General features: G+C 44.1%; 1 protein-coding gene across 1 annotated transcript in view; it reads left to right on the forward strand.

Moving 5' to 3' along the window:
* agbl4 (AGBL carboxypeptidase 4) overlaps nucleotides 1-27,713 on the forward strand; it is a gene marked incomplete at both ends in the record, with an annotated part of 348,196 nt that overhangs the window by 157,938 nt on the left and 162,545 nt on the right. The window contains one exon of the mRNA XM_079996677.1: nucleotides 15,158-15,252. Coding sequence (XP_079852803.1) covers nucleotides 15,158-15,252 — 95 coding nt within the window. The remainder of the gene's footprint in view (nucleotides 1-15,157; nucleotides 15,253-27,713) is intronic.

The following is a 27,713-nucleotide window of genomic DNA, read 5'->3' on the forward strand; positions in this document are numbered from 1 at the left end:
AACGAATTCAACATCAGCCGTCACTTTTCCACCAAGCATGCTAATTACGCTAACAACCAGTCAACGCATAACGGACGGCTACCGCTCAGAGGTTGGCAGCTGGTTTGCAGGCTCAGCAAAACACCTTTATCCAACAAACTGCCATCCAAGAATCAAGCACGAAGGCAAGTTATTTGCTGGCATTCAAGTTAGCAAAAGCCAGCAAGCCTTTCTTCGAAGGGGAGTTTCTCAAAGAGTGCATGGTAGAGACAGCAGGTATCTTGTGGCCTGAGAGCAAGAACAAATTTGAAAAAATTAGCTTATCACACAGGACAGTGACTCGCCGTGTTGAATTAATTGACGAAGACTTAGCTAGCAAGCTAAACAAAAAAGTGGAGTTATTTACATTATATTCTTTGGCACTGGACGAAAGTAATGACATAAAGGACACCGCTCAGCTTTTAATTTTTATCAGAGGGATTAATGAAAATTTTGAGCAACGGAGGAGTTTTTGGCCATGGAATCCCTAAAAGGGATACCACGGGGAGAGGACTTGTATGACAGTGTGTCGGCGGTCATCAAGAGGCACAAGCTACCTTGGAGTACGCTCGCCAACGTTACCACAGATGGATCGCCAAATCTGACGGGAAAAAACGTCGGACTGCTCAAAATAATCCAGGAGAGGGTGAAAGAGGAAAACCCTGAGCAGGAGGTAATTTTCCTAGACTGCATAATTCACCAGGAAGCACTGTGTAAATCCGTATTGCAGCTTGACCACGTTGTGGAGCCAGTTGTAAAACTTGTTAACTTTATTCGAGCGAGGGGACTTCCCCATCGTCAGTTTATTAAGTTTCTTGAAGAAACTGGCGCTGATCACAGGGACTTGCTTTACCATTCTAATGTCCGCTGGTTAAGTTTGGGGAAAGTATGTCAATGAGTGTGGGAGCTGAAACAGGAGATTCTCATTTTTGGAGCTACTTGAGAACGCTGACAAGTTTCCTGAGCTGAGTGACACAGATTGGATTTGTGATTTAGCTTTTGCTGTGGACATACTGACACACATGAATGAGCTGAACATGCAGCTAGAAGGGAAAGACCAGTTTGTGCATGAAATGCATATAAACGTCAGAGCCTTCAAAACCAAGCTAGCATTATTCTCAAAGCAAATGCCAAACAAGTCATTCGCTCATTTCCCCACACTGGCTACGTTGAAAGAGGCCCCGCAACATGTAAAAAAATACAGGAAATCACTGGATGACCTGCATGAAGAATTCTGCCGTCGGTTCTCTGATTTTGGAAAAATTGACAAGTCACTTCAGCTGGTTTCATGTCCATTCTCACAAGACCCTGAAACTGGAAGTGATTGATCTCCAATGTGACACCGACTTAAAGGAGAAGTTCAACTCTCTTAAACTGGATGAGTTTTATGCTTCATTAAGCGCAGCCAAATTTCCAAACATCCAGAAGATGGCACAGAGGATGCTGGTGTTTTTGGGCTCTAGGTATGTGTGTGAACAGACCTTTAGTGTGATGAACACCAACAAAGCACTCCACAGATCCCAGTTGAGTGATGAACACCTCAGATCTGTTCTGAGAATTGCCAAAACAAAACGAACACCAGACTCCGATGCACTGGCAAAAACAACAGTGTTCCCACTAAAAGGTAAGTGTATTAACACTATAATGCTTTTTTTCTGTTTATGTTTGATATGTATGCATCTTGTGCTGACCCGGCCCGTCTTTCAAATTTTAAAAGTCAATGTGGCCCCTGAGCCAAAAATTTTGCCCACCCCTGAGCTAGACAGTGCATGTGGTAGTGGAGCTGGGCAGTGCACGTTGTAGTGGTAGTGGAGCTGGAAAGTGCATGTGGTAGTGGAGCTTGGGAGTGCATGTGGAGCTGGACAGTACATGTGGTAGTGCATGTGGTAGTGGTAGTGGTAGTAGAAGTGGAGCTGAACGGTGAATGTGGTAGTGGAGCTGGGCAGTGCATGTGGTAGTGGAGCTGGGCAGTGCACATGGTAGTGGAAGTGGAGCTGAACAGTGCATGTGGTAGTGGGAGTAGAGCTGGACAGTGCATGTGGTAGTATAGCTGGATAGTGCATGTGGTAGTAGAGCTGGACAGTGCATGTGGTTGTGGTAGTGGAGCTGGACAGTACATGTGGTGGTCCTTTTGGTAATGGTCCATATACAACCATATACATACACAATATCTATGAAGCACAATATGTATATTCTTGAGACTTCTTGTAATTTGTGTGAATTGCACACAAAGACTCCGGCCATTCTGTTTGGCTGTTTGTGTTGTGTTATTTCCATGTTGCAGCTTTAATAACTGATAGGGCATAAGCATCATAACAGAAACATCTTGATCACAACATAATCTAGGCTTGTTGAATTTCTTCTGAACTAACACTGAAGTGACTAAACACACAAATGAGTTGTGTGCACAGTAATGAGTCGGTCTATAACCTAGAGCCTGATGTTGAATCCAGACAAATAAAACACATTTTAGAAAGAATATGCAAAAGAACCAATACACATATAATATCTACATATATTGGTGAATCAAAGCCCTTCATCAAGCTACATTACTTATATTCAAACCATCTTGTGTTTGAGTACATGTTTGTATATTCTATCCTTGTATGTGTGCAGGTGAATGAGTGAGTATGAGTGAGCAATTTGTGTGTGTACAGGATGGGTGTGTGCAATTGGTGTGTGTGTGTGTGTGTGTGTGTTGGTGTGACCTCCACCACTATCTGGAGGGTATTGGTCATGGCTGTCAGTCAGTGTGAGTCGAGCCCTAATTAAAGAAGTTCCAGTTGTACACTGCCTTACAATGGGAGCTAAAATTGCCTTTCAACCCGTAGCCGATTGCAGGAACTTCCTCCTTCCCCCCCAGCTGAATAAAAGAGACTGATACAAAAGGATGTGAATGCCTAAACCCAAAAATAAAAAATAATCTCTTTAAAAGACTGTCACCGTGCTATCTGATATCTCCTGAAACAGCACCGGTTTGAATAAATCTTTTTTTTTCAGCCAAAGCAGGGAGAACAAAATTAAAAGTTGACATTTAAAAGTCTGTTCCTGAGACCTGTAGCACCCAGGATCAATAGTTGGGTAACTCAAGACTTTCCTCACATATTACGCTGCTTTTCCACAGGGCATCTCAAACTTAAGAAAACACATGAAAGGCCTTGCAGGGATTTATTCTGTTGTTTTTTTAGTTTCTGTAAAGTGTTTGCAATCTAAATAATAAATAATAATATTTATAATGGCAAAATTTCTCTTTATTACACCATTATTTTTCCTTGCACACCTTCTGCAACTGTTGTTCATCATCACAGTTGGATTGTGTGTGTGTGTGTGTGTGTGTGTGTGTGTGTGTGTGTGTGTGTGTGTGTGTGTGTGTGTGTGTGTGTGTGTGTGTGTGTGTGTGTGTGTGTGTGTGTTGTGAAGGAAATTCTTCTGCAATGATTGGTGAGGTTAATCTGCCCGCTACAAGAAGACAAAACTGAGAATATCCAAGATTATTTATTCTGCAGAATAAAGAAAAAGATTCAGTACTGCTCCAAAGCAGCGCTCGGATCAGTTGGATTGTGTGTGTGTGTGTGTGTGTGTGTGTGTGTGTGTGTGTGTGTGTGTGTGTGTGTGTGTGTGGGTGTGTGTGTGTGTGTGTGTATGTGTATGTGTGCTGTGTGTGTGAATCTATGCTTTTATTTAGTCTCTATCCTTGTGTCATCACCTTGGGCTGACATTGTTCCCCAGGGAGCAGAATGGTCTGCAACAAAACTCCCCTGAAGCAGGACGGATGGAAAGCAGAAAGTCAGAAGCTAAAAGACAGGATCTATTGTGGTTCCAGAGGAGGAGTAAAAAAGGAAGACAGGGAAGAGAAAGGGGGACAAAGAGAAAGGGAATCCATTGTGTTGGTGGTGTTGCTGACATTTACTTGCATTGGGTGACATTGGCCATGTGTGACTTTGTGAAGTCTGTCAGGTTGTGTATACAAGACTCCTTCAGGTCATACATGAGGTCCCAGGGGACACATACCTGACCCCCGCCTCCCACACACACACATACACACATGGACATACACATGCACATGCAGGCAGCTATGACCGCTGTCCTGTCCCAGAGGAGCTGAGGTTGTTCCTCTGTGTGCCCCCGTCAGACTCTTATCCTTCTTCCACTGACCTTCCTCACCGCTCACCTGCTTTCTCAGGATCTAAGCCACAGCTTTTGTTGGCCTGAAGGAAAAAGGTTTTTACCCCAATGCCACTGGGACCCGAGCCAGCTACACTGATGCTATTCTATGTTTCCCCTGTTGTAAAATATACACAAGCAGAACTTTGAATTACAAACCCCAATTCCAATGAAGTTGGGACGTAGTGTAAAATGTAAATAAAAACAGAATACAATGATTTGCAAATCCTTTTCAACCTATATTCAGTTGAATACACTACAAAGACAAGATATTTGATGTTCAAACTGATTTACTGTATGGTTTTTTTTGCAAATATTCACTCATTTTGAATTTGATGCCTGCAACAAGTTCCAGCAAAGCTGGGACAGGGGCATGTTTACCATTGTGTTACATCACCTTTCCTTTCCAACACTCAATAAGCATTTGGGAACTGAGGACACTAATTGTTGAAGCTTTGTAGGTGGAATTCTTTCCCATTCTCTCTTGATGTACGACCCCAGTTGCTCAACAGTCCGGGGTATCCGTTGTCATATTTTGCGCTTCATAATGCACCACACATTTTCAATGGAAGACAGGTCTGGACTGCAGGCAGGCCAGTCTAGTACCCGCACTCTTTTACTACGAAGCCACGCTGTTGTAACACATGCAGAATGTGGCTTGGCAGCATACAGTATGTTGCTCCAAAACCTGAAGGTACCTTTCAGCATTGGCCTGGAGGACACGACGTCCATGATTTCCAAAAACAGTTTGAAATGTGGACTTGTCAGACCACAGTACACTTTTCCACTTCCACATTGGGTCAGTCCATCTCAGATGAGCTCGGTCCCAGAGAAGCCAGAGGCATTTCTGGGTGTTGATGATATGGCTTTTGCTTTGCATGGTAGAGTTTTAACTTGCACTTATAGATGTAGCAACAAACTGTGTTAACTGACAATGGTTTTCTGAAGTGTTCCTGAGCCCACGTGGTAATATCCTTTACAGAATGATGTCAGTTTTTAATGCAGTGCCGCCTAAGGGATCGTAGGTCACAGGCATTCAATGTTGGTTTTGGGCCTTGCCGCTTACATGCAGAGATTTCTCCAGATTCTCTGAATCTTTTGATGATATTATGGACTGTCGATGATGAAATCCCTAAATTCCCTGCAATTGTACGTTGAGAAACGTTGTTCATAAACAGTTGGACTACTTGCTCACGCAGTTGTTCACAAAGTGGTGAACCTCGCCCCATCCTTGCTTGTGAAAGACTGAGCCTTTCGGGGATGCTTGTTTTATACCCAATCATGACACTCACCTGTTTCCAATTAACCTGTTCCCCTGTGGAATGTTCCAAACTTGTGTTTTTTGAGCATTCCTTAACTTTTCCAGTCTTTTGTTGCCCCTGTCCCAGCTTTTTTGGAAGGTGTTGCAGGCATCAAATTCAAAATGAGTGAATATTTGGAAAAAATCAATAAGGTTTATCAGTTTGAACATTTAATATCTTGTCTTTGTAGTGTATTCAATTGAATATAGGTTGAAAAGGATTTGCAAATCAATGTATTCTGTTTTTATTTACGTTTTACACAACGTCCCAACTTCATTGGAATTGGGGTTTGTAGAATATTCTCAATTGCTTAGAGTTGCTGATTTTTGCTTATTGCTTTTTTTATTTATTTTTTATTTTATAGGTCATTGATAGTGGTAGTGATGAACTATTCATTCATAGCAAACAAATCTTTTGATTGACTCGATCACTTGGGCGAAACAGTCGTTAATTTGTCTGCATGTACAGTTTGTGTTTGTATCTGCGTTTTTTTATTTGTGTCTGATATATGTCCCATATAATGTACAGTGTCAGGGGGAAGAAATCCTTCACAAAACACAAAAGCTCTTAAACATAGATTTTTCTTTGACACTGCAGCTAGAATGCTGCTATGCTGTTTGTAAATGTGACTGTGGGAGTCTGCCCACCGGTATAGGTCTAGAGAGAGAGACTTTCCGACAGAGGGGCGCCAACATGGCGTGTGTCTTTATTAACTATCACATACAGAAAGGATCATTGACTAAAACAGGAACATAAAATCGCAAGGAATCAATCTGCGTCATGGTCCATGTGGCTCGCGGACTGGTCACGAAGGTTGTCAGCATCCTGCACCATGCGATCATCACTTCAAGACAAAACGACACATAAGAAAACTCTTGCAGCCGGGTCCGAACAATCAGCGCTAATGAGGCTGATAAAGCGGACCTGGCACAGCTGTGCCGCGCCGGAGAAGAAGCCAGTGCCGTCACCTGCAGACATGGCTAAACCGCGCCCCCTTGTCTGCCACCTACCCCTACTGCCTGACTTTGGTCGGGGAGCCATCCACCCCCCCCCATCAAAGCAGGAGAGGAAGTTGGCCACCACCATCTGCGCCCCCAGCCTATGGATCACCTTGAACTTAAAGGGCTGAAGAGCAAGGTACCAACGGTGCACATGCCACTGCAGCGGGCATGGTCTGAACAGAGGGTCCAAGGCACCCCAGGAGCTAGTAGCTGTGTGCGCTGACTGCCCACTTGATGGCCGGGCAGTCCTTCTCCTACGGTACTGTACCTGGGGAGACAACATCAGAAAACTGCCATTGTAAAGTGGCCACTGGAAAGGGCCGGGGTGGAATCTGTCTTTTTTGCAAACTCCGGCCCCATCTCATCCCCCTCGATCACTGCGGTGGCCAAAGACACGGACACCTGCTCCTTCCACTCCTTTGGGAGGTTAAGGGAATAAATCTGATTCGCTCAAACCCTCTTTGACCACACAACCTCATAAATGACCTTATCAACCCGCCGTGTGACCATGAAGGGCCCTTGCCACTTCATGAGAAATTTAGAGCTGGACGTACGGAGCAACACTCACACATCGTCTCCCGGTGAAAATTTCCTGAGTTGAACCCCTCTGTTGTATAACCGGCACTGACGTTCCTGAGCCTGGAGCAAATTCTCCTGTGACAAGCGCCCCAACCTGTGTAACTTTGCTTGCAGGTCCATAACATACTGAACTTTGTTCTTACTAGTGATAGGCCTTTCCTTCCAGTTTTCCTTAATTAGGTCCAGCACCCCCCAGGTTCTTCTGCCAAAGAGGAGTTCAAAGGGAGAAAATCCCATGCAGGCCTGAGGCACCTCCTGCATGGCAAACACCACATGGGTCCAATAATTTATCCCAATTATGGCTATCGTCATGCACAATCTTATGAACCATGTTCTTCAGCGTCTTATTGAACCACTCCACCAGGCTGACGTTCTGGGGGTGGTACACACTGGTCCAAATTGAGAGGCCGCCCAAAAGCTTGTTAAGTTCTCAAAGTGTATGTGACATAAATGAAGTGCCCAGGTCGGTCAGGATTTCCTTCGGAATCCCCATTCGGGAGATGACCTAAAACAGTGCCTGTGCCACACCTTTGGCCGTAATACTGTGCAGTGGCACCACCTTGGGGTACCGGGTTGCGTAATCCACGAGGACTAACACAAAATGATACTCGCAGGCACTGCGGGTATCATTTTGTGTTAGTCCTAGTGGATTATGTCCATGTCCATGCCAAGTTTTTCGGAGGGCACCCTGACTAGGGGGAGGGGCCTCAGTGGTGCAGTTGGTGTAGCCGGAGGATTGACTTACTGGCACTCGAGACACGCAGTGCGCTATTTACACACATCTGCCAAAATGCCCGGCCAAAAGAAGTGGGCCATTATCCACTGCCACGCAACACTCACACTTCTCTACTGACTGTAAGCGCAATCCTCCAGCCTTCCTAATTAAAGTGTCGCCAATCTGTAACCAAAACTGTACCCTTCACCTTATGCTTTTTCCCCTTGTAACAAATTTCAAGCCGCACCATAGGATACGTGTGAATATTCCCATGCACACACCGACTCTCCACCCGTTACACCTCCACCAAAGCTCCGGGTCGATCAAGGCGTTGCTGGACCTTCATCTGAGAACAGCAGGCAAAAAAGTCCAGCAAAGCCTGATGTCTTCCCTCTTGTACTCTCACCGATACGTCGTAGGTCCCTTCCCGATTGGTTGAGGGGCCTGGCGGACCAGCCAGCAGAACCACCTGTCCGACCTCCATCATGGGGAAGTCCCAGCACCCCTGCCCAGGCGTTTGAGCAGCTGTCTGTGGCCCCACAACCGCCCATTGAGGAGCCGCCCTGGTAGCAATGCGACAGAGAGGGGGACGGAGGGGGGACAGCACGGGAAGGGGAGACTGCGTCCTGTGGCACCGCAGAACCCGGCTGGTAGGTGTCCGCCCTCGCCTGGGCCAGTGGGAGAAGAACTGCGCAGGAGGCGGGCCTGGGTCCTGCCGAATCCTGCGTGGGTCCTGGTGGTGGACGCTGCGGACCCCAGGTCATTCTCCTCTGGGGTGGGTAAAACGCGCGTGGGTCCTGGGGCCTGTTGGTGGCGGCAGGCCAGCTGTCGGTCACGCCGTGGACTAGCTCCTCCTCCTCCCTGTGGCGCTCTGCCTCCCGGTGACAATGGTGGTGCTGTGGCTGTGCCTCCTGGAGCCAGGCCCCTGCAGGCGGTGCAGGGTGGGAACTGATCTGGTCCTCCCGGGAGATGTAGTAGAGGGAAACCTTATGCCAGGGGCCGGGAGGTTTACTTCCCCTGGGGGGTCACACTGGCGAGGAAGTACTCCAGCTGGCAGCAGAGGAGATTGCACTCGTCCTGCAGCTCGGTGAGGCACTTTCACAGCCAGCGGATCGGCTCCTGGTGCCTTTCATCCAGCCCCTGGTCAGGTGCCACTTGTGTGAGTCTCTACTCACTGGTACGGGTTTAGCGAGGGAGTCTTTCTGGCAGTGGGGCGCCGACATGGTGTGTGTCTCGTCTGCCACTGTGACCCATATTTATGCCACATGAAATACAGGCTACACTTAACGATTCATTGTTGAAAAAGGCCATTTTGTCGCATTTATTCTGATACACCTCCAACTGCCTGTAAGAGCCAGAAATTATTTTGAAAATATATCTGATTGCAATTTTTTCATATATATTGCAATTTCTGTTTTTACATCACAGTTAATTATCTGTGTTCCAGACCATTTTCCGACAGTAGTTAGTGAACAAGGAAGATTGTTGATGGCTCTCATGAGAGCTCTCATGAGAGCTCTCATAGCCAAGCAGACGCATAATCTTTTCAAGAAAGTGTTTTCTAACATCATAACCAAAATATTACTGCATCAGTCATGGAATTTAAACCATTTTTTATACCTCTTCAGATTTCCATGGTTAGTTTATAGAGCTATATACTACTGAAACACATTGACTAGATGAGTGAACGTTATTCTTTTCATTTCTGTGTAGACAGAATTTATTTGGGAAGGTGGCTAGCAGTGTCAGTGACCAGGTAGTCCAGTCATCAGACTGTCTCCACTGACAGCTATGGACTTTTCATAGCTGGAGTCGTGGCTGTGTGAGCCAGGGTATGGTGAGTTGAGCTGTATGTGGACTACATCAGAATACTGTAGAGCATGAGTGTTGTCTCTGTGGAAGTCTGAGAACAGGTGTCCCTGTTAAGAATGCTGCCTTTAATAATTCATCCATTGGGATTCTTCCTGGAAGTCAGGCTATCCGACCACACGCTGGATCGATGGAGATCAAAAGACACAGTTTGGCCTCAAAATCCTTGCAGCATTTGGGCTATTTTAGTCCCAGGCTCTGGCTGCCTGACTGGCTGACAAGTCTGTATAAAAGGTTAACAGAGGAGTGTGGCTAATAAATTAGTCATTTAGATTGTCGCCTGAAAGATTTTAGGAGGAATATTCATGGCTTAATCAAACCTGAGGCATCCACTGTATAAACCATCCTCAGTGGCCCCATGTTTCAAGCGAAGTGATAGTGACATTTTATTGTATTTTTATTTTTTTTTTACTATATTTATATACAACACAAAAATACCCAGAGATTACAGTGGTTTTATCCTATTTTCAACATGTTTGAAGCTCATTTTGAGTTTTGCATGTTTCAGCATCTTGAGGAACTGTGGAGACTACCTTGTGGCTCACACACCTGTTCCAGTCAGGCTGGGATGAGGACGGTGGAGGGCTTTGACACGCTCTGTCGACATGACAGCTCAGACGGCATGGATGTTAATCTCTACTAACTGCTCCCAACCTAATTAAATATTCCAGGGCAGTGACACAAACTAGTTTAGATACACACACACACACACACACACACACACACACACACACACACACACACACACACACACACACACACACACACAGCTATAGCCGCCCACTCATATACACACACACACTGGGGATTTTAAATTGGCTTTGGGTGTGTGGGTAAGTTGTAAAGATCTTGTAAACCTCACATTTATTTAGGTGTTTGTTTGTGTTTGTGTATATATATATATATATATATATATATATATATATATATATATATATATATATATATTTATTTTTATTTTTGCCCAAATTTTGAGATCTTTCTATGCTTATATTTTGTCTTCAGTAATTCAGACTGCAAAATTGTTTATTGAGATACAGTATGAGGATATGACAGAGATGAACAATAATATTCATTCATTGTCCATACCTAGTTACAGTAACCCTGAATATAGCCGGACGTTATCTGGAGGAGCTGTATGTGTGAAAGCAAATGTTGAATCATTTGACCCAGACATTACCCCGACTTTACCCAGCAAGCACCCGAGTACAAAGTCTGGGTAATGTCCGATTGAGTGGTTTGTGTGAACAGAACAGGTAATTGTCTGGCTCATTCACAGTGAGAATATGGGCGTGTCGCGTGTTGATGACGCCTCTATCATGCGATAGTTACGTATTTACCTTTGTGTGGATCTTCGTCCCTGAGTGTAGCTGCTTCGTACTCCTTTCTGCTTTCCTTTATATTCCATTCCATTACAGCTCTGATTATTTTTTTCTGGACAAAATGGACAAAATAATTGAAACACATACGAGCAATTTATTCATATCAAGGAGCTAATGAGGAGTAGGGCCACCCTTTGTATTTAGAACAGCTGTTCTGTTCCTTCTTGGAATGATGTGATACATGTGATACATAGGCTCCATCCTGTGTCCTGGCCTTGGATATACAGTAAATAGTTTCTACATTTCAGCCTTACCAGAAATTACAGCTTTGTAAAGCTCAAAATGTGTAGCTTTTGTTGAGATTGGGTCACAGAGGTGCGTATTCAATTATATGGCTTTTAGGCTGTACTTCAGTGGCATTTGTCCACTATCCTGTTAAGTGTCCGTCTGTCCCTGTCAGTGAGCTTCTACTTGTGACCACTGAGCCTCTTTGCTAATGCAGTTTGTCCATCTTTGACTGCGGTCAGTTGTTATGAAGTCATGATCTTCAGTCAATCAGTCATGATTGACATTAAATTAATCTGCAGTCTTTTTGACCAATACAACTCCTATGTTGGCACCAGCTATTGGCCTTATTAGAACATTGTAAGTTGGCCCTTGTTGATCATATATGAAAGTGCTAATTGTCAGACCTCTGCTACTTGGCAATCAACCTAATGTGGCTTACCATTGCAGCCACATTTGCAATTTTGATTCACTCAAAGTTAAACTCCTTTTTCATATGTTTTTTATTTTGTTTATTATTTTGTAGTTATTTATTTTCTGTATGGCTTGTCTACCTACTTGTCACTGTTACTTTATGTTGGAGAAATTCTCCCTGCGTGCTCGGTGAGGTTAATCTTCCCACTACAGGAAAACACACTGAGAGTATTAAAGATATTTATTCTGCAAATAAAGAGAAAGATTCAGAGCTGCTTCAAAGCATTGGTCTTGATCATTCTGCCTCTACCTCACTTGAAGAGGCCTTTATAGACATGAGAGGTTGTGATCCATTCTGAGACTAGCCATGTGATTCCCTGTTGCCTTCAGTAACAGCTGAGAACATGTTTTAACAAAGAAAAACATTGAACACTATCGGTGCCGGGAAAGCATACATTGAGTGTTTACACACATAGCCTTTTTACAAGCTAGAAAAACAGAGATAACGACTAAAACAGTTGTGAACCATTGGTCAGCTTGTCATTTACAGGACTATGCCCCCTCAATCATATCCCTGGGTGTTTCTCTTATACAGTGGTTTAACAATCAAACCCAGGTCACAGGTACAGTCTTACTGTGCCTTAAACCAAACACACAATGCTCTGTCGAGCCCCCTGGGGGTTATCCTTATCTTCACACCAGGTTGAGTGAAGATGGAATGTGATCTGGTAAATCCTAACTAACCCTTATACTCCAGAAGGCGTTGTTGGAAAGAACGGTCTCTTCATATAAACTCTGAGAGATTCTTTAAAACCCCAAGGCAATGTGTTTTAAAAGCTACATAACATACATAAAGGCTATTATACTATATAGAATATACAACACTATTCAAAGATTTTATCATCTGCATTTTTCTCTCACACTGCATGTGAGTACTTGGACTCAAACTGAATACTGCCAGTCACCAGCAACACACGTTGACTAAGAGAGTTTATAATTCTTGTCAGGGTGTTACCATCGTCACATTTTCAGTTATTTTGTACTAACATCAGAGGCTGTTTTTATTGGCAGGCCACATTTGGTATACCATTAAAAGGGTGCTATTAAAGGCTTTACACTTACTCATTTGTACAGTCACTAACATACGTGGATGAAAGTGACCAATTGTTGGGCATGGTTAGCATGGATTTAAAAATATGTATGAGCAGTCAGAAATCAAGTATCGCAAGATGCATAATAATATTAATTCATGGTAAGTTTCCAGTGCTACAAAAGTTACAAATAGAAGTCATACTCAGATATAGACACACGCAGATGCACACAACACTTCCCTGGCTGAGCCATATAATATTTTTCAGCAGTTTTCTCCCTGTGACACGGTGTGGATGTTGAGACTGCTCTATGTATGTGTGTGTGTGTGTGTGTGTGTGTGTGTGTGTGTGTGTGTGTGTGTGTGTGTGTGTGTGTGTGTGTGTGTGTGTGTGTGTGTGTGTGTGTGTGTGTGTGTGTGTGTGTGTGTGTGTGTGTGTGTGTGTGTGTGTGTGTGTGTGTGTGTGCGCGCGTGTGTGTGTGTGTGTGTGTGTATGTGTGTGTGTATGTGTGTGCGTGCGTGCGTGCGTGCGTCCGTGCGTGTGTGTGTGTGTTTGATTGCTGTGTGTATATGAAGTGTACATTAGTTAGGAGGTGAACAGCTGCTCATAGCAACAGTAAAGTCTTAACTATGGAGGGCAATAGCACCTCGTAAAGATCCAATCACTTTAAGTGACAAAAACAACTAGCGCTGGAAAAAGGAAGATGGCTAATGATCCTGATACTTTAATAGATCTAAATGTGCTTGCTGCACCGTGTACACATTTTCTCATCTGGTGTTGAAACACCCACACTGCACTTGTGCTTGTTAGTGAGTCTTCCAAGACTTTCTACCTTTGTTATTGAGCTTCAATGTGCTATCTTGCATCCTACTGTGTTGCCTTGTTTGTTTGGGCCACAACATTTTTTTTGATCCAGCACTTTCAGTAGTTGCAGGAGGAATGGCTTCCCCCTTAATCACTTTAGTTTCAGTGAAATCAGAGAGGTACAGCGGGAGACTGAGACATCCGCATAAACACTGTACACACTCACTGCCTTCCCACCTCTCCTCAACATGTCCATCTTGCTGGGCAGTGGGGGGGGGGCTTTATTCATTCCTGCCCAAGCTACTGTTCCTGTTGCCATGTCAATCTCTTCATAACTACCTCTCCCTCATGCGACCCCTTGCAGTCGGTCTGTCTGAATGTCTCTCCTTTCTCCAACCTACTGCTGCCCATGACTGTATCTGTCATCTGTCTCCTGTCTGGTCTCAGCCCCCACTGAGTAAAACAGGCCCACCAAATAGATTACAAACAGCAAGCAAAGTCAAGCTGAGGGAAGGAGACAATCTGAATTTGTTTTGGACCTAGAATGAAGAAAAGGGAGGCTGTGCAAATCGGAATAAGTCAGTGGAGAGAATAAGGCTGTATTTGCCTGGGGCGGAAAAGGGTGAAAAGTAGCTCTTGCAACAGATGTGCGGGGCAGTAAAGTGTAATTGAAATGCCAGCAGCAATGGTCTTATCTCCCTGCGACAGGAGCCCGCTGCCAGTCTCAACATCAGTTAGATGTCATTTTACCTAAGTCTGAATCAGCCTGCCACAATCCACAATCCTCGCTCCTCTGATGCTGGGCGGGAGAGAGAGCGGGGAGCAGGGGATGATGGGGAGGGAGAGGAGAAAGGGATTGAGGGGAGGGAGAAAAGGGTGGGGAATCTGTAATAGGATTTCAGTAGCACCCAGTTAACTTCCACCACCTGGACTCAGTTGGTAATTTGATATGCTCCATCAATAGGATTCATTTAGCACACTGCAGTATTACCATCACTATTCGTTTGAATAGTTTTCATATATATATATATATATATATATATATATATATATATATGGAATACTTTTTGGTTCATACTCCTCCTGATGTTAATCGGGTATGCAGGATTTGGAAGGGAAGAAGGGCAGGTTTTTCGAATATTTTGTTCAGGCTATGAAGCTCCAGCCTCCGTGGTTGTCTTCTCTGCTCCAGGCTGGGCTAATCATTGGTTTGGTCCAGACAGCATCCCTCTGGGGACAGCCATGATGTCCTGCCAGATTAGTGGCTGCGCTCCCCTAACACCGCCGCTGCCTTTTATCCAGAGCTTTGTACTGCTACATGGGGTCAACTGAGGGACATTAAAGCTGCCTTATCTCCTCAATGTACTGATAATTTGGCATCATTTCATTGTTGTGGGTGGTATTAGAGCTGACGAGTGTGTTTTGCACCTCTGGCTTGTCCGCTCCCACATAAATTGCCTTTATGTTTTTCAACCACTCCCATTTGACAGGAGAAGAAAAGGACTTAAGAGCAAGGTTCAATTTGTGCATTTGTCACATGACTCCTAATTTTCTTTCGCTGTTGTAGGATCTAAAGTTAACATTTGTCTTTCAGAGGGTGATTTTCAACGTGGTAAACTTCTCCAAGACCAAGAGCCTGTACAGAGATGGCATGTCTCCTGTGGTCAAGTCTACCAGCAGGCCTAAATGGTGAGTGAGCAGCATGTCCCATGTCGACAATGATATGATAAATGAATCACATGTGAAACTTGAATTCTCTCTCTGGTTAGTGTGAAAGCAACAACGCTTTCAATGCTTCTTTCAGACTTTGCTGAAAAAGTTCTTGGTGCTACCTAACAACACACTCATGCACGCACACATGCACACACACACACACACACACACACACACACACACCCTGAAGACTGATGCTTTAGATTCCCTGATTGGACGCGTCTGGGCCCATTAGCATGTGATCCGTTGGTTGCCGGCGTAGCTGCTGTCTGAGGTAATAACGGCTGACTGACAGATGCAGATTTATGTGCATTTGTGTGTGTGTGTGTGTGTTTGTGAACAGGCATGCATAGGTATGGCAGGAGGGATCGGGGTGGATGTGGCGGTGGGGTTGGGTGCAGCTTCTGTCAGGCAGGCTGGTGGACTCAGCAGGGCGAGTAGGGAGAGCTCTGTGGCGTGATGAAGTGTGGCCGTCCAACAGGAGCCCTGACATCTGTCATAAGTCGACGGAGGGCATCCGCAAGAACGCCAGGCATCTGCCACCCCAAGCCACCCACGTCTGCCAGCCTCGCACCCGTGCCGACCATATCGTGCCGGTCGCAGGCTAATGGGAAGAGACAATGTGCACGACACAGTAGACAGGAAAAGATGAACTGCTGTCTTTGATATGGCACAGCACAACAAAGCACAACTCGATGCAGCGCGGCTCACTGACTTATCTGCTCGGGTCAGACACCATGTGGTGTTTTCGCAACTCGGTTCCCGTTGTGTCTCTGGTCTGGTGGTGAGCTTGTGGCCATCATATCCAAAAAAAAATATGGAAAAACAGAATTGTAGTAAGGAACAATAAATATTTCTATTTTTAAAATGTTCAGTTTAACTTTTAACTTTGTTTTTTTTTTGTTATACAGTGATAATTCCATTGCCTAAAAATACTAGGCTTTGACTATTTAACTGAAATAGTCTTAAATGGGATGGTACCGTAAAGTACCTTGTTGGGACTTTTAGCTCACTTAATCTCTTTAATACCACCCTAATTATGTAGCACTGGTTATGTTTATCAATTCATAAGCTCTGATAAAGAGGTATTTAAGTGACGGACGCAGCAGTTGGCAACATGGCTGAGGCTTGGCTCTATCTGCCTCCCTCGGCTGGCGTGACATTTAAACCGCCGCTCGCAGGAACCTCTGTCTGCGAGGCTCACAGGGCTGTTTCCCATGTCCTCACAGAGCAGTTTTCAACTGTCTGAGACTTTTGAGATCGCGGCTGACATTGTTTGTGTCCCCATAAAGTGGTCAAGATGCTTTTAACACAGCCTCCCCTATTTGACTTTCCATCAGCACAACAAAGCGCAGCCAGCACCAAAAGTAGCAATCTTCTCTTTTGACAGTTACAGATATGGAATAAATAAAAAAAAAAGAGGCACAACGCCTGAGAGCCTTGCTTGTCGGATCCAAACACACACAGGAGAGGGAAAAAAGGCAGATACCGACAGACAGAGAGGGGAGTGGGGGAGAGAGGCGAGACAACAGACAGAGGGAAAAGAGTCAGAGAAAAACAGAGCCAAACTATAAGAAAGAGAGATTTACTCAGACAGGGAGACATGGCAGAGCGAGAAAGAGAGAAAGAGAGGGAGAATAGATTGCCGCCCCCACCCCAGCCCTCTGTATTTATCAGAACAGTTGTCAATATTAGCTCAGGAGTTGAAGCCTTTATCTCCCGGTGCAGGTGCCCCATGTCTCGGGGGCCCCTGGTGCTGGAGGTGAGGCTCTCCCAGGCTCAGACGGCCCCTGTGAGAGACGCTGGTAGATTTCAGCCCTGCGGGGCCCTCACCGCTTTGGGTGCAATGATCTGTGCTCCTTCCTTCCCTCCACCAGTTTCTTGCCCCTGAGACATCAGAGTAGACAGGGTGCTGTATTTACCCTCCGCTGCTTGGAGACAGGGTGCAGATTACACATTTACAGATAAATAACTTCACTGCTGGGTGAAGGAAACCTGTCATTCCCCAATCTTTACCTTAAAGGGTAGGTTCACAATTTCTGAACCCAAGTCTAAAAATGTTGGTTCCCATCATTTTTACACCCTAACCCAACTGTTCGTAGCACAAATTTGCTGAACTCCTTACTATCAAAAAACATACCTCCCTCTGCTGCAGCCTCTCACTGTACATAAATGCAGTTCAATGAGGAAAATATTTTGCCTTCACTCTTGGGGGGGGGGGGGGGGGGGGGGGAAACGAAGCAGTGCGACATCCTGTTTCTAGTCTCTTAAGTAAGCACCAATGTGGCCAAGAGTCCTTAAAAAAATGGAAAAAATGTGAGAAATGATCCATGGTAGAAAGTAATTGTTGAAAACATGTGAAAAGAGTGTGAATGATGTAGTGCTGAATTGTGGAGTAAGACTGTTAAACTGTTTCTCACCATTTTTGTGGTACAGAGTTTTTGGACAGGGCTAAATCCGGACTCGATGACGTGGAGCGGTCATATTCGGCAAGAGCCCTAACACTATATAAACACCAGGTCGGAATCAGAGCATCAGTGGTGAAATAAGCGAAGCTAACAGCCCAGAGTTTGGGATAAAATGCTGTTTTGGGAATAAACACCTGGAGTAAAATGCGTCTTCAGGGAGACCATGAACTCATGCCACGTCCGGAACAAAACAGAAGCGTCCTGCGTTTGACTGCGAGGGGTTTGGTTACGTTAGCATTAGCTGCATGTAAGCAGGGCGTGGAGCCCCGACCTGACCTGCGGAGGAGCCAGAAGGGGGGGCCCCACAGGACTGGCTTCAGCACAACATTTAAACATGGAAGTTATTCCAATGTAAACATTTAACACGATTAACGCGATAGGCCGTCTCAGTACAGAGGGAACTGCCTTTCTTTTTCCAAGATTCTGGTAACCTGCTTTTATATACTTGGTGTTTTTTTTAATCATTCAAATTTGGCTGGGTGGTTAATAATACATTTTTCTGTAGTGTGACAAACTCAAAACACATATTTATTTTTTGCTTCACAGGGACTTTTACAGAGATTTACATTTTTTTTCTTAAACATTTTTTCCATTGGACTGTATTCAAGTACTGAGAAGCTGCAGCAGAGTGGTAAGTTTTTTGATAATCACGCTTTCAGTGAGGTTGTGCTATGAACGGTTATAAATAATTAGAAATAGATTCATTTTTTAATTTACTTGTCACATTGTGGGCTGCTGCATTACACCGACTAAATCGACCAGCAAATGCTACATATATGCGGTCCTGTGAAGAAGAGAACTCAATGTAGTAGCAGAGGAAACTTCAAGAAATTACATTTAAAGAATGGAAAATAAATGTATTTAAGGCTATTTTAATGTGATTCTACACATACAATGCGCTGTTGTTGCTTTTTAATGTAGTATGTAAAATGCATTATGATATCCAAAATGAAAACATCTTCATCATCATCTTCCTTCTAATGCAGTCGGGTTTTCATTTTAAGTAAACTTTTCAATAATTGTATTAAAAACTCAAAGGGTCATAATATCCTGAGTTCATCAATACAGTCCAGTTACATTTTTGACCTGCTTAATGTCAACATTGGAATTAATCTTATATTTTATTTAATAGGTATAAGTTAGTTCAATGGATAGTATTATATTGTAATGTGCACTGGTTTCTCTTTTAATTAAATATCTCAGATCTTGCGTCCGTGGGTGTGTGGGTAAAAATAGCTGCAACTCTAACTGAGCAAACAGATGAGCAGTCAGAACTGTAGGGAAAATGTTGCCAAACATTCCCTCTAAAGTTAGAAGCAGCCAACCTTGTTCAAGGGTAAATGCTTCTCTCTTTTTATTGAGATGGAGAAAAAAGTGTTTTCCAAGCAAGAGGGGTTCAGCTTAAAGACAGCCAGCCAGCCAGTTCAGTGCTCCCCATGAACTTTTTGAGGCAGCTGTCCGTCAGACAAGTGAATTTACCTTTCACTTGTCCAGGCAATAAAGTCACAGGTAAAAATTACAATAATTTACTTTTTTCATTTTAATCGCGAACACAGAATCTATAATTCAGACGAACATACAGTTGAAACCATGCGAACAGTGTGAACATATAGCAACACAGACCGCTTCCTCTATCAGTCTCTCCGATCAGTTCCGTGGATCAGCTGTGGGAGCTTCTTTGACAGATGGTTCTGCCGGCCACCAGTGCCAGTCCTTCGCCCTCGAAACACCAGTGGCTCTTTTCTGCGGGTCAACGTCTTCACACTCTCAATGCTCCTGCACTGAGAGCGCTTGCAGACAGGCCTCCAGACACCCACACTGACTGCTTGTCCCGCCGTTTCAAATCGGTATTTTGAATATATTCATTTAACGAACGTTAAATAGCCAAGTAATGAGTAGACAGTATTTTCCTTCCCCTCCCACTCCTTCCACTCCTCCACCTGCCCTACAAACAATCTGCTTGTCCCGGACAAGCCGACAAGCCTTAATGTCGAGCCCTGCAGTCCATCGGTCAGTCAGCCAGCCAGCCAGCCAGCCAGCCAGCCAGTCAGTCAGTCAGTCAAACAATCACCAAGCCAATCGGTCAGTCAGCCAGCTAGTCAGTCAGTCAAACAGTCAGCCAGCCAGCCAGCCAGTCAGTCAGCCAGCCAGCCAGCCATTCAGTCAGCCAGCCAGCCAGCCAGCCAGTCAGTCAGCCAGTCAGCCAGCCAGTCAGTCAGTCATCAGTCAGTCAGTCAGCCAGCCAGCCAGCCAGCCTGCCAGCCAGTCAGCCAGCCAGCCAGTCAGTCATCAGCCAATCAGCCAGCCAGTCAATCAGTGAGCTAGTCAGTCAGTCAGTCAGTCAGTCAGTCGGGGCAATTTTGCTTTTCAACCAAAATCCTTCCTGTAAGCATGTGATGCAACAGCATAGTGAAATTCTATTTGGAGATGTCTGCGGCACCATCAGGGAGCATGTTAGCAGTAATTGTTCTGTCAATCAACGCAGCTCCTGCCTGCCTGCTCCCCTCACTACTCGTTAAGCCCAGACGAAGAGAGCGAGATGAGGCCAGGAGAGAGGAGAAGAAAAGTCATCCTCACCTCTCTCCTTACTGTCTTTCCACCTCGGCCTCCTCTTATCCTCTTCCTCTTCTGTGTCTGTATGTTATTGATCATTTTTTTTCATTTGTTCTCATCCCTTCTAATTGTTGCTACCTGTTTGGCTATGGCCAAACATTACCTGTCCAAGTTTGTTTTTGGTTTCATCACAGCTTTGAAATCTGCTTGCTCGCAAAAGTTGTTCTGGTCCTTAGTAGTTGCCATTGGTGGTTGTGATTACTTTGGTCATGTAGAAATGTGAAAATCATTGGAAAAGAGGGATGGAGAGCACAGACCAGCTCTTGGGTAGTAGAAGATCCTGCTTCCACCTTTTGCCCTCGTACCCTCTGCTGACATTTATAGATTGTATAGTATGAGTAATCTTTCTGTAAAGAACCACAACTTCCACCTGTACACTTCTGAGGTGATCCAGTGTGAATGGTGGGACAGGGTGACCGCCATGGGATGGGATGTTTCGCAGTGCAGACGGACAGATGGGAGAGGTTACGGTGAGAGCAAACCTCTCTCAGACTCTGCAAGTCTCCTGCAGCCTATTTCCCTTGCTCTCTCTATGCACCACTTAGCCACTCGCACAATTAACCACGTGGCATGCCTTTTAATAATAGACCTTTTAATTGTCGACAAATGAAGAGTGATGTAAAATAGCTAATAGCTTGTGCTAATTAATAGGGGAATTCAATGCTTGTTAATTAAGGGCAAACAGGACAAGGACCAGCTCGGGTAATTTGAGCAATAAAACCGAGACTAATGATTCATTTCCAAACAGACGTGCTTCATAAAAACGTCAAGTAGCCCCCATTTTGCTCTTTGAGAACACCCACAGCCCCCATTTTTCCCATTTCCACAATTGCCTGAGTCCCAACCCTTGGGACATACAAACACAAGCTCACACTGACACACACTCATACACGGCCGTACACATGACAGAAATATAAACAGCTCTTTACTCATGTCCTTCCTAAGGCTAACCACTGCCACTGGGAAGACAAATGGCACCTATATATTGTCAACAAGAGATTATAACATTGATTATTTTCTTACAGCATGCTATATTGGTTAAGTTGCTTGTTTAGCAAAATGGCACAATATATTGAGATGAGCAAATCCCCCATGTAGTTGAATTATATTGCCATTGGTGTGGAAGTATTTAGTACCTCTGTGTTTTGTCTTGCCCAGTTACTCCATGTCTCCCTGCGGTCATAATTCTTGGCCCCAAAGCAATAGAATGAAATGGATATTCAGCTAAGGCTTAGATATGCAGTGTAACTTTTATATCTAAGCCGCCCTCGAGAGGGTAGAGTCGCCTTACTTTCGCCATCGTTTGCCAAGATGGTAATGGCACTTGCGGCTTGCTATAATCTTTTTCAAACACCTATATTTTGCCTCTTGTGCACATGTGTTGAATTAAAAAAGAGACACATCCTGTATTCTGATTCTCAGTAGCTCAGTGGGTACAATAAGGGTCGGTTGACAGTCTATGCAATCGTGCTATATTTTTAGATACAAAAAAAAATTGCGCTGCCTCTCCGTCAACATTGTCTGAGCGATAAGGGAAATGGACAAAATATTTCAATAAAAACTAAGTGCAGGAGAGTGTGGGAGACACGCCGGCCCCTAATTGTCTGTTGCCATTTCACCCCGAAAGAGGAAACGGAGAGAGCTGGAAATCTAAGTGAATGCTTAGGCGAGAAGACTTAATGCGGACACAGCAGAGGGAGTTGGTGACACCAGACAAAATCGGAAGCACTGCTTGTGTTCCAATTACTCCTATTTCAACCCCGCTCTGGCAGACTTTAAAGATTTGTAAGAGGAAAGTGATTACAAAGCCCTGTTTTATTAGATGGAATGGCACCTCTCTCTATTTCCACTTTCCCCTTCCATCTGGGAGGTTTTATTCTCCTGTGTACGCCATAAGGACAAATAGGGAAGAGAGGGGGAAAATTAAAAAAGAGATAGAGAGGGAAGTGTGAGGCCAGCTACAGCATGCTCAGCTTCTCTGTTCACAGAAACCCATTAGCATGCAGCCACAGGAAGTGAAAGAGGATTATATGGGAGAAATAATGGGGCAAAATGTAACAAATAGATTGATAATCTCCCAGATGAGGATAAGGCTGTGTGTGTGTGTGTGTGTGTGTGTGTGTGTGTGTGTGTGTGTGTGTGTGTGTGTGTGTGTGTGTGTGTGTGTGTGTGTGTGTGTGTGTGTGTGTGTGTGTGCGTGCCTGCGTGCGTGCGTGCGTGTGTGTCCTGCATAGGGAGAACAGAAGCAGAGGTAGACCGAGCAGGATGAAAGGTTGAGGGGTATTGCAGAGGAGAAGCAGTCTGCTCCTGGCTCTCCATTCAACCCGCAAATGACTTACCTGGACAGTTTTATGTTTGCCTGGAGGAGAATTAAAAAGCCACTTCATTTTCCACTTTTAGATGCCGGCTACCCGTGTCAGTGCAGCCCTCCCTGAAAGCGGTCTAATCTATATGCTTTTGTCAGGGGAGATTTGGTAGATTGCAGCAGGCAGGGGTACAAATTGGTTGTGTCATCTTATAATGAAGTAGGTGAGGCGTTGCAGTTTTTCTACAGCCAACAGTCCGCTAATTAGACTACTGTATAGCTGCTTGCACACATGAACCCTGCACAATGTCCAGATAATCAGGTCTGGACATTGCCCAGAGTTGCCATTTCACACATGTAGTGCACAACCGCAGAACATCAGTGTCAGACGCGTTTACACTTATTGGAAATACTCCGCTTGGTTTAGGCGAGGGCAGAGCCTGGGTAGAGCGTGCACGAGGCAGGATGTGACGCAATGACGCTGCAGAGTTTTAAAACACACCCAAGATGGTGGACTCACTCGCTGTGAATTATCCAGACAATCACCTGCTGTGTTCATACTTACCGCTCAATCGTACATTACGCAGACTTTGTACCATTATTTTGTAATGTCTGGTCCAACTGATTCGGACATTTACGTTCACACGTACAGCTCCCCCGGCTTATGTCCGGATCATTTCAGGGTTGCAGTGCATGTGTGAAGCAGCTTAAGTCAGCGGCCGCTTTAAGCATGGCCCCCTTGTAGGCTCCTCTTCTCTTTTACAGATTATTCCTCCAAGCTGAACCCCTGTGGCGCAAACAGTTTTCGGGACGAAAATTCCAATAGCCCCTCGCAAAGGGAGAGAAATTACACACGCAGGCTTTCTGCTGATCGCAGGATTTGAATTGCTTATAGAAACTAGGCCTGCATGCTGTGCAGAAAACTGTGAAGAGTATTTGGTGTTGATGCTGGCTGTAGGTTCCTCGAAGATTATTGGGCATGCACAGCACGGTGACGGGTTGACCCCATGACCCCAGTTAAAGGATTATGGGTATCTCAGCGATTCCACAAAGCCACGCTGTCAGGCGCTGACGGGGCGCTGTGAAGGCCTGCGTGATATCTGCATTCTGCCTATCTCTGTTTCTCGTTTTACTTGTGTATATATATATATATATATATATATATATATATATATATATATATATATACACACAGCATAGTATTGCAATATTTTGCATGGCAATATTTTGCTTGGCAATATTTTGATCGGGACCCAAGTATTGCGATAGTATCATATCGCCCTGGCGATTCCGACAAATAGAAAAAGTGGTTGAAAGGTTTTTTTGGGGTGACTTGTGGTGAAACATGCTATCCAGAGCGTCTGGAAGGTGATTTGTTAGGGGGGCATTTGAAGGGGTTATTAAGTATTTTAGGAATCATCTGCATATCCCATTGATGACCATCACCCCTTCTCCACTTGGACTAAGAAAATGTCTTGATATGTGCAATTTTGTCTGTAAGATAACTGATATGCAGTTCCATTAACTTCATTGTCAGCTCTTTTAGTTGGCCTCCATTCAAACGCCCTTGAAGGATCACCTTAACCTTGACCACACAATTACAATCAATTGATCTGTATACAATACACCTGTGAGGTGTATTATTTTGTGAGACACATCCATTGACGTGTTGACTGTGGGGTTTTTTTTTTAAACGGCTATTCTCTGGTTCTTGCTCGAGCGTGTCTTACTTTCATACGTGAGAGGTGAAATGGAGTGTGGAGTTTGGGGAATTGTCTGTCTTAAAACTCGCAACTGTGATTTAATTACTGCAGAGAGTCAGACAGATGGAAAGATACAATATATGGTAAAAAGGAAAGGGAAAGTGAGAATGGTGTTATTTGGAGATGAAACAAGATTTTAGTGTTTCTATTTTATGGGGTTGATTGTTTATTTCAATAAGTTATTTTACTGTTTTAAATTTTCTGCAAATATATATATATATATATATATATATATATATATATGTTTATACCTGTTCTATACAAACATAACTGTGAGCATCGCTGGGGGAGATGGTGATCATGCTGGGGAGACGGGAGCATGCTGTGATCTCGGGAGAAGGCGGAAGCGGAAGTGAGTAGTGAGTGGAGACCCAACATGGCGGCGCCCTACCACACTAACTAACACACCGGCAGCTGCCCCTCAGACAAAATAACAAAGCGAATTGCAAATTATATTTATATATATATATAAAAAAAGGGAACACTGCGCAAAACCAATGTGGAGAACTTCGAGGATTATATAGGTTGTTTTTTATAATGCATACGTGATGGAAGCGACCAGGACCGCAATAATCCCGCGAAAAGGAAGAAGACCGATTCAGCAACGAACACAGACGATCTCATACTGGGTGCTGTAGAGGTGAGTGTCTTGAGATTAACAAGAAGCTGGACATGCTTGGCCCACGGGACATTACTAAGATCAAAGCCAGTCTTGATTTCCTGCATGGCACGGTCGGCGAGATGCAAAAAGACAACACGGAATAAAAACCTCCGCGAAGGGTCTCACAGCGGAGATGTAAAAAATGTAAAAAATGAAAATAAAATAATGAAAGAGACTATCCTGGATATACAAACAATAAGTATGTGGGACAACCTCATCTTTTCTGGGATCCCAGAGAACAACACCCCAGGAGAGTCCCCAGAAAATATGGTGAAAGACTTTCTCCGCACCGCCCTGAAACTCCCGACAGACACTGTGAAGTCGATCACCTTTCACCGGGTTCATCGACTGACACACCGCGTGGGGAACCGTCCCCGCTCCATCATTGCTAAGTTTAAGTCTGAATATCCATTAAGTAACACTTCAGGCACAAGGAGCTGGTTAAAAGCAAAGGACTGGAGCTGAAAGGAACCACACTGGGTATGAACGATCAATTCCCCCGGGAGATCAGCGACAGACGGAAGGTGCTGTATCCTGTCCTGAAGGAGAACCGGCAGAAGGGTAAACTTGTATCGATGCTGGTTGTTGATAAACTATATATAGTTGGAATGTGAGAGGCTTGTGCTCACCTGCTAAAAGTAGCAAAATCCTAACTCACCTCACCAAGATGAACCCTAGCTTCTGTCTACTGCAAGAAAACCCACCTCACTGCATCTGAGCACCTCAAGCTCAAAGCTAAATGGGTTAATCAGATGTTTTCCGCATCATACAACTCAAAAAAAGGAGGTGTCTCTATATTGATCAATAAAAGTATCCCATATCAAAATAAAACCACAATATCAGACCCAGAAGGGCGTTACATAATGATTAATGGGATTTTAGGTAACATCAAATTAACCATAGCTAATATTTATGGCCCCAATGAGGATGACCCAAATATCTTTCACAATATATTTTCAAAACTCTTCAATTATCATATTGGGAGGAGACTTCAACACAGTACTGGATCCAAATTTAGACCGTTCTCAAGCCAGAAATATTCACAAATCCTGGCGTTCGTCGGACACTATAAAACAATATATGAGTGATCTTGCTCTTGGGGATTGTTGGCGATCAAATAACCCACATTCTAGAGAATACACATATTATTCACCACCCCACCAAAGTTTCTCTAGAATGGACCTTTTCTTGACAAGTAACTCCGCACTGTCCAAAATCACTAATCCAGAAATAAGTTTCAACCTGATAAATGAAACAAACCGGAACCCTCCAGGCAGGTGGCGGTTTATCACCTCACTTTCGACAGATAAAGAATTTAACCATTTCTTTTCCAGAGAATGGACTTCCTTCATTGAACTGAGTGACTCCCCAGAAATATCACCATCCTTACTTTGGGAAAAAGCTAAGGCAGTTCCAAGAGGTAGTATTATTTCATTCTCCACTCACAAGAAAAGAGAGGACAAGAATGCCAAAATAAACTCGAACAGCGACGAAAGGAGTTGCACTCCCAACAAGCCAACTCGTCCACTGAGCAAATCCAAAATGAGATATGGACAATTACATCTCAACTTGATACTATCATCCATCAAAAGACACAATTCCTTATGCAACGAACAAGAGCAAATTATTTTGAATTCAATGACAAATCAGGTAAATTTCAATCAATTGAAATGTGATAGAGAAACATTACTTATTACAGCCATCAAATATTCAGTAGAATAACATACTCCCCGCAAGACATCAGTAACATATTTAGAGCCTTTTATAATAACCTACGTATATCACTCGGATAATGAATCGAATATATCAAACATTCACTTATTCCTTGATGATATTGACCTTCCTGAACTTTAGACGGAGCAGGCTACCACCTTAGATCAACCACTTACTCTTGAAGAACTCAGGAAAGCGCTCTCCTCTGTGCCCAACAATAAATCACCTGGATCAGATGGCTACCCAGTCGAATTTTATGAACACTTCTGGCCTCTTATCTCCCCATTATTCATCACAATAGTTACAGAGGTCAAGTCAACCTCCACCATGCCTCCGCACATGAATACTGCTCTCATTTTGGTTTTGGTCAAACCCAATAAGGACCCAACCCTCACCTCCAGTTATAGACCCATAAGCCTAATTAATTGCAACCTTAAGATTATAAGTAAAACACTAACCAACAGAACTGAAAAAGCAATTCCATTTATAATTCACCCAGACCAAACAGGCTTTGTCAAAGGCAGACACTCATCCAGCGATATGAGTCGTTTATTCAATCTGATCAGAATATCTCAAAGTTACAACTTTAATACTATTATTGCCTCTTTGGATGCCGAAAAAGCATTCGACAGAGTTAATTGGACATATCTCTTTTTAATCCTCAACAAATTTGGCTTTGGAGAGTCACTCATTCAATGGATCAGAATCCTCTACAACTCTCCATCTGCTTCTGTCATCACCAATGGTTACACTTCACAGTGTTTCACTCTACAACGCGGAACAAGACAAGGATGTCCGCTCTCCCCTTTACTATTCCCCATCTTTATTGAACCCCTCGCGGCGGCCAACCGTCAAAACAGTAATATTGTAAGCATACAAACCGGAAACTCTGTTCACAAAATCAGTTTGTATGC

Source organism: Zeus faber (genome assembly GCF_960531495.2).
Source record: "Zeus faber genome assembly, chromosome: 1".
Lineage (NCBI taxonomy): Eukaryota > Metazoa > Chordata > Actinopteri > Zeiformes > Zeidae > Zeus > Zeus faber.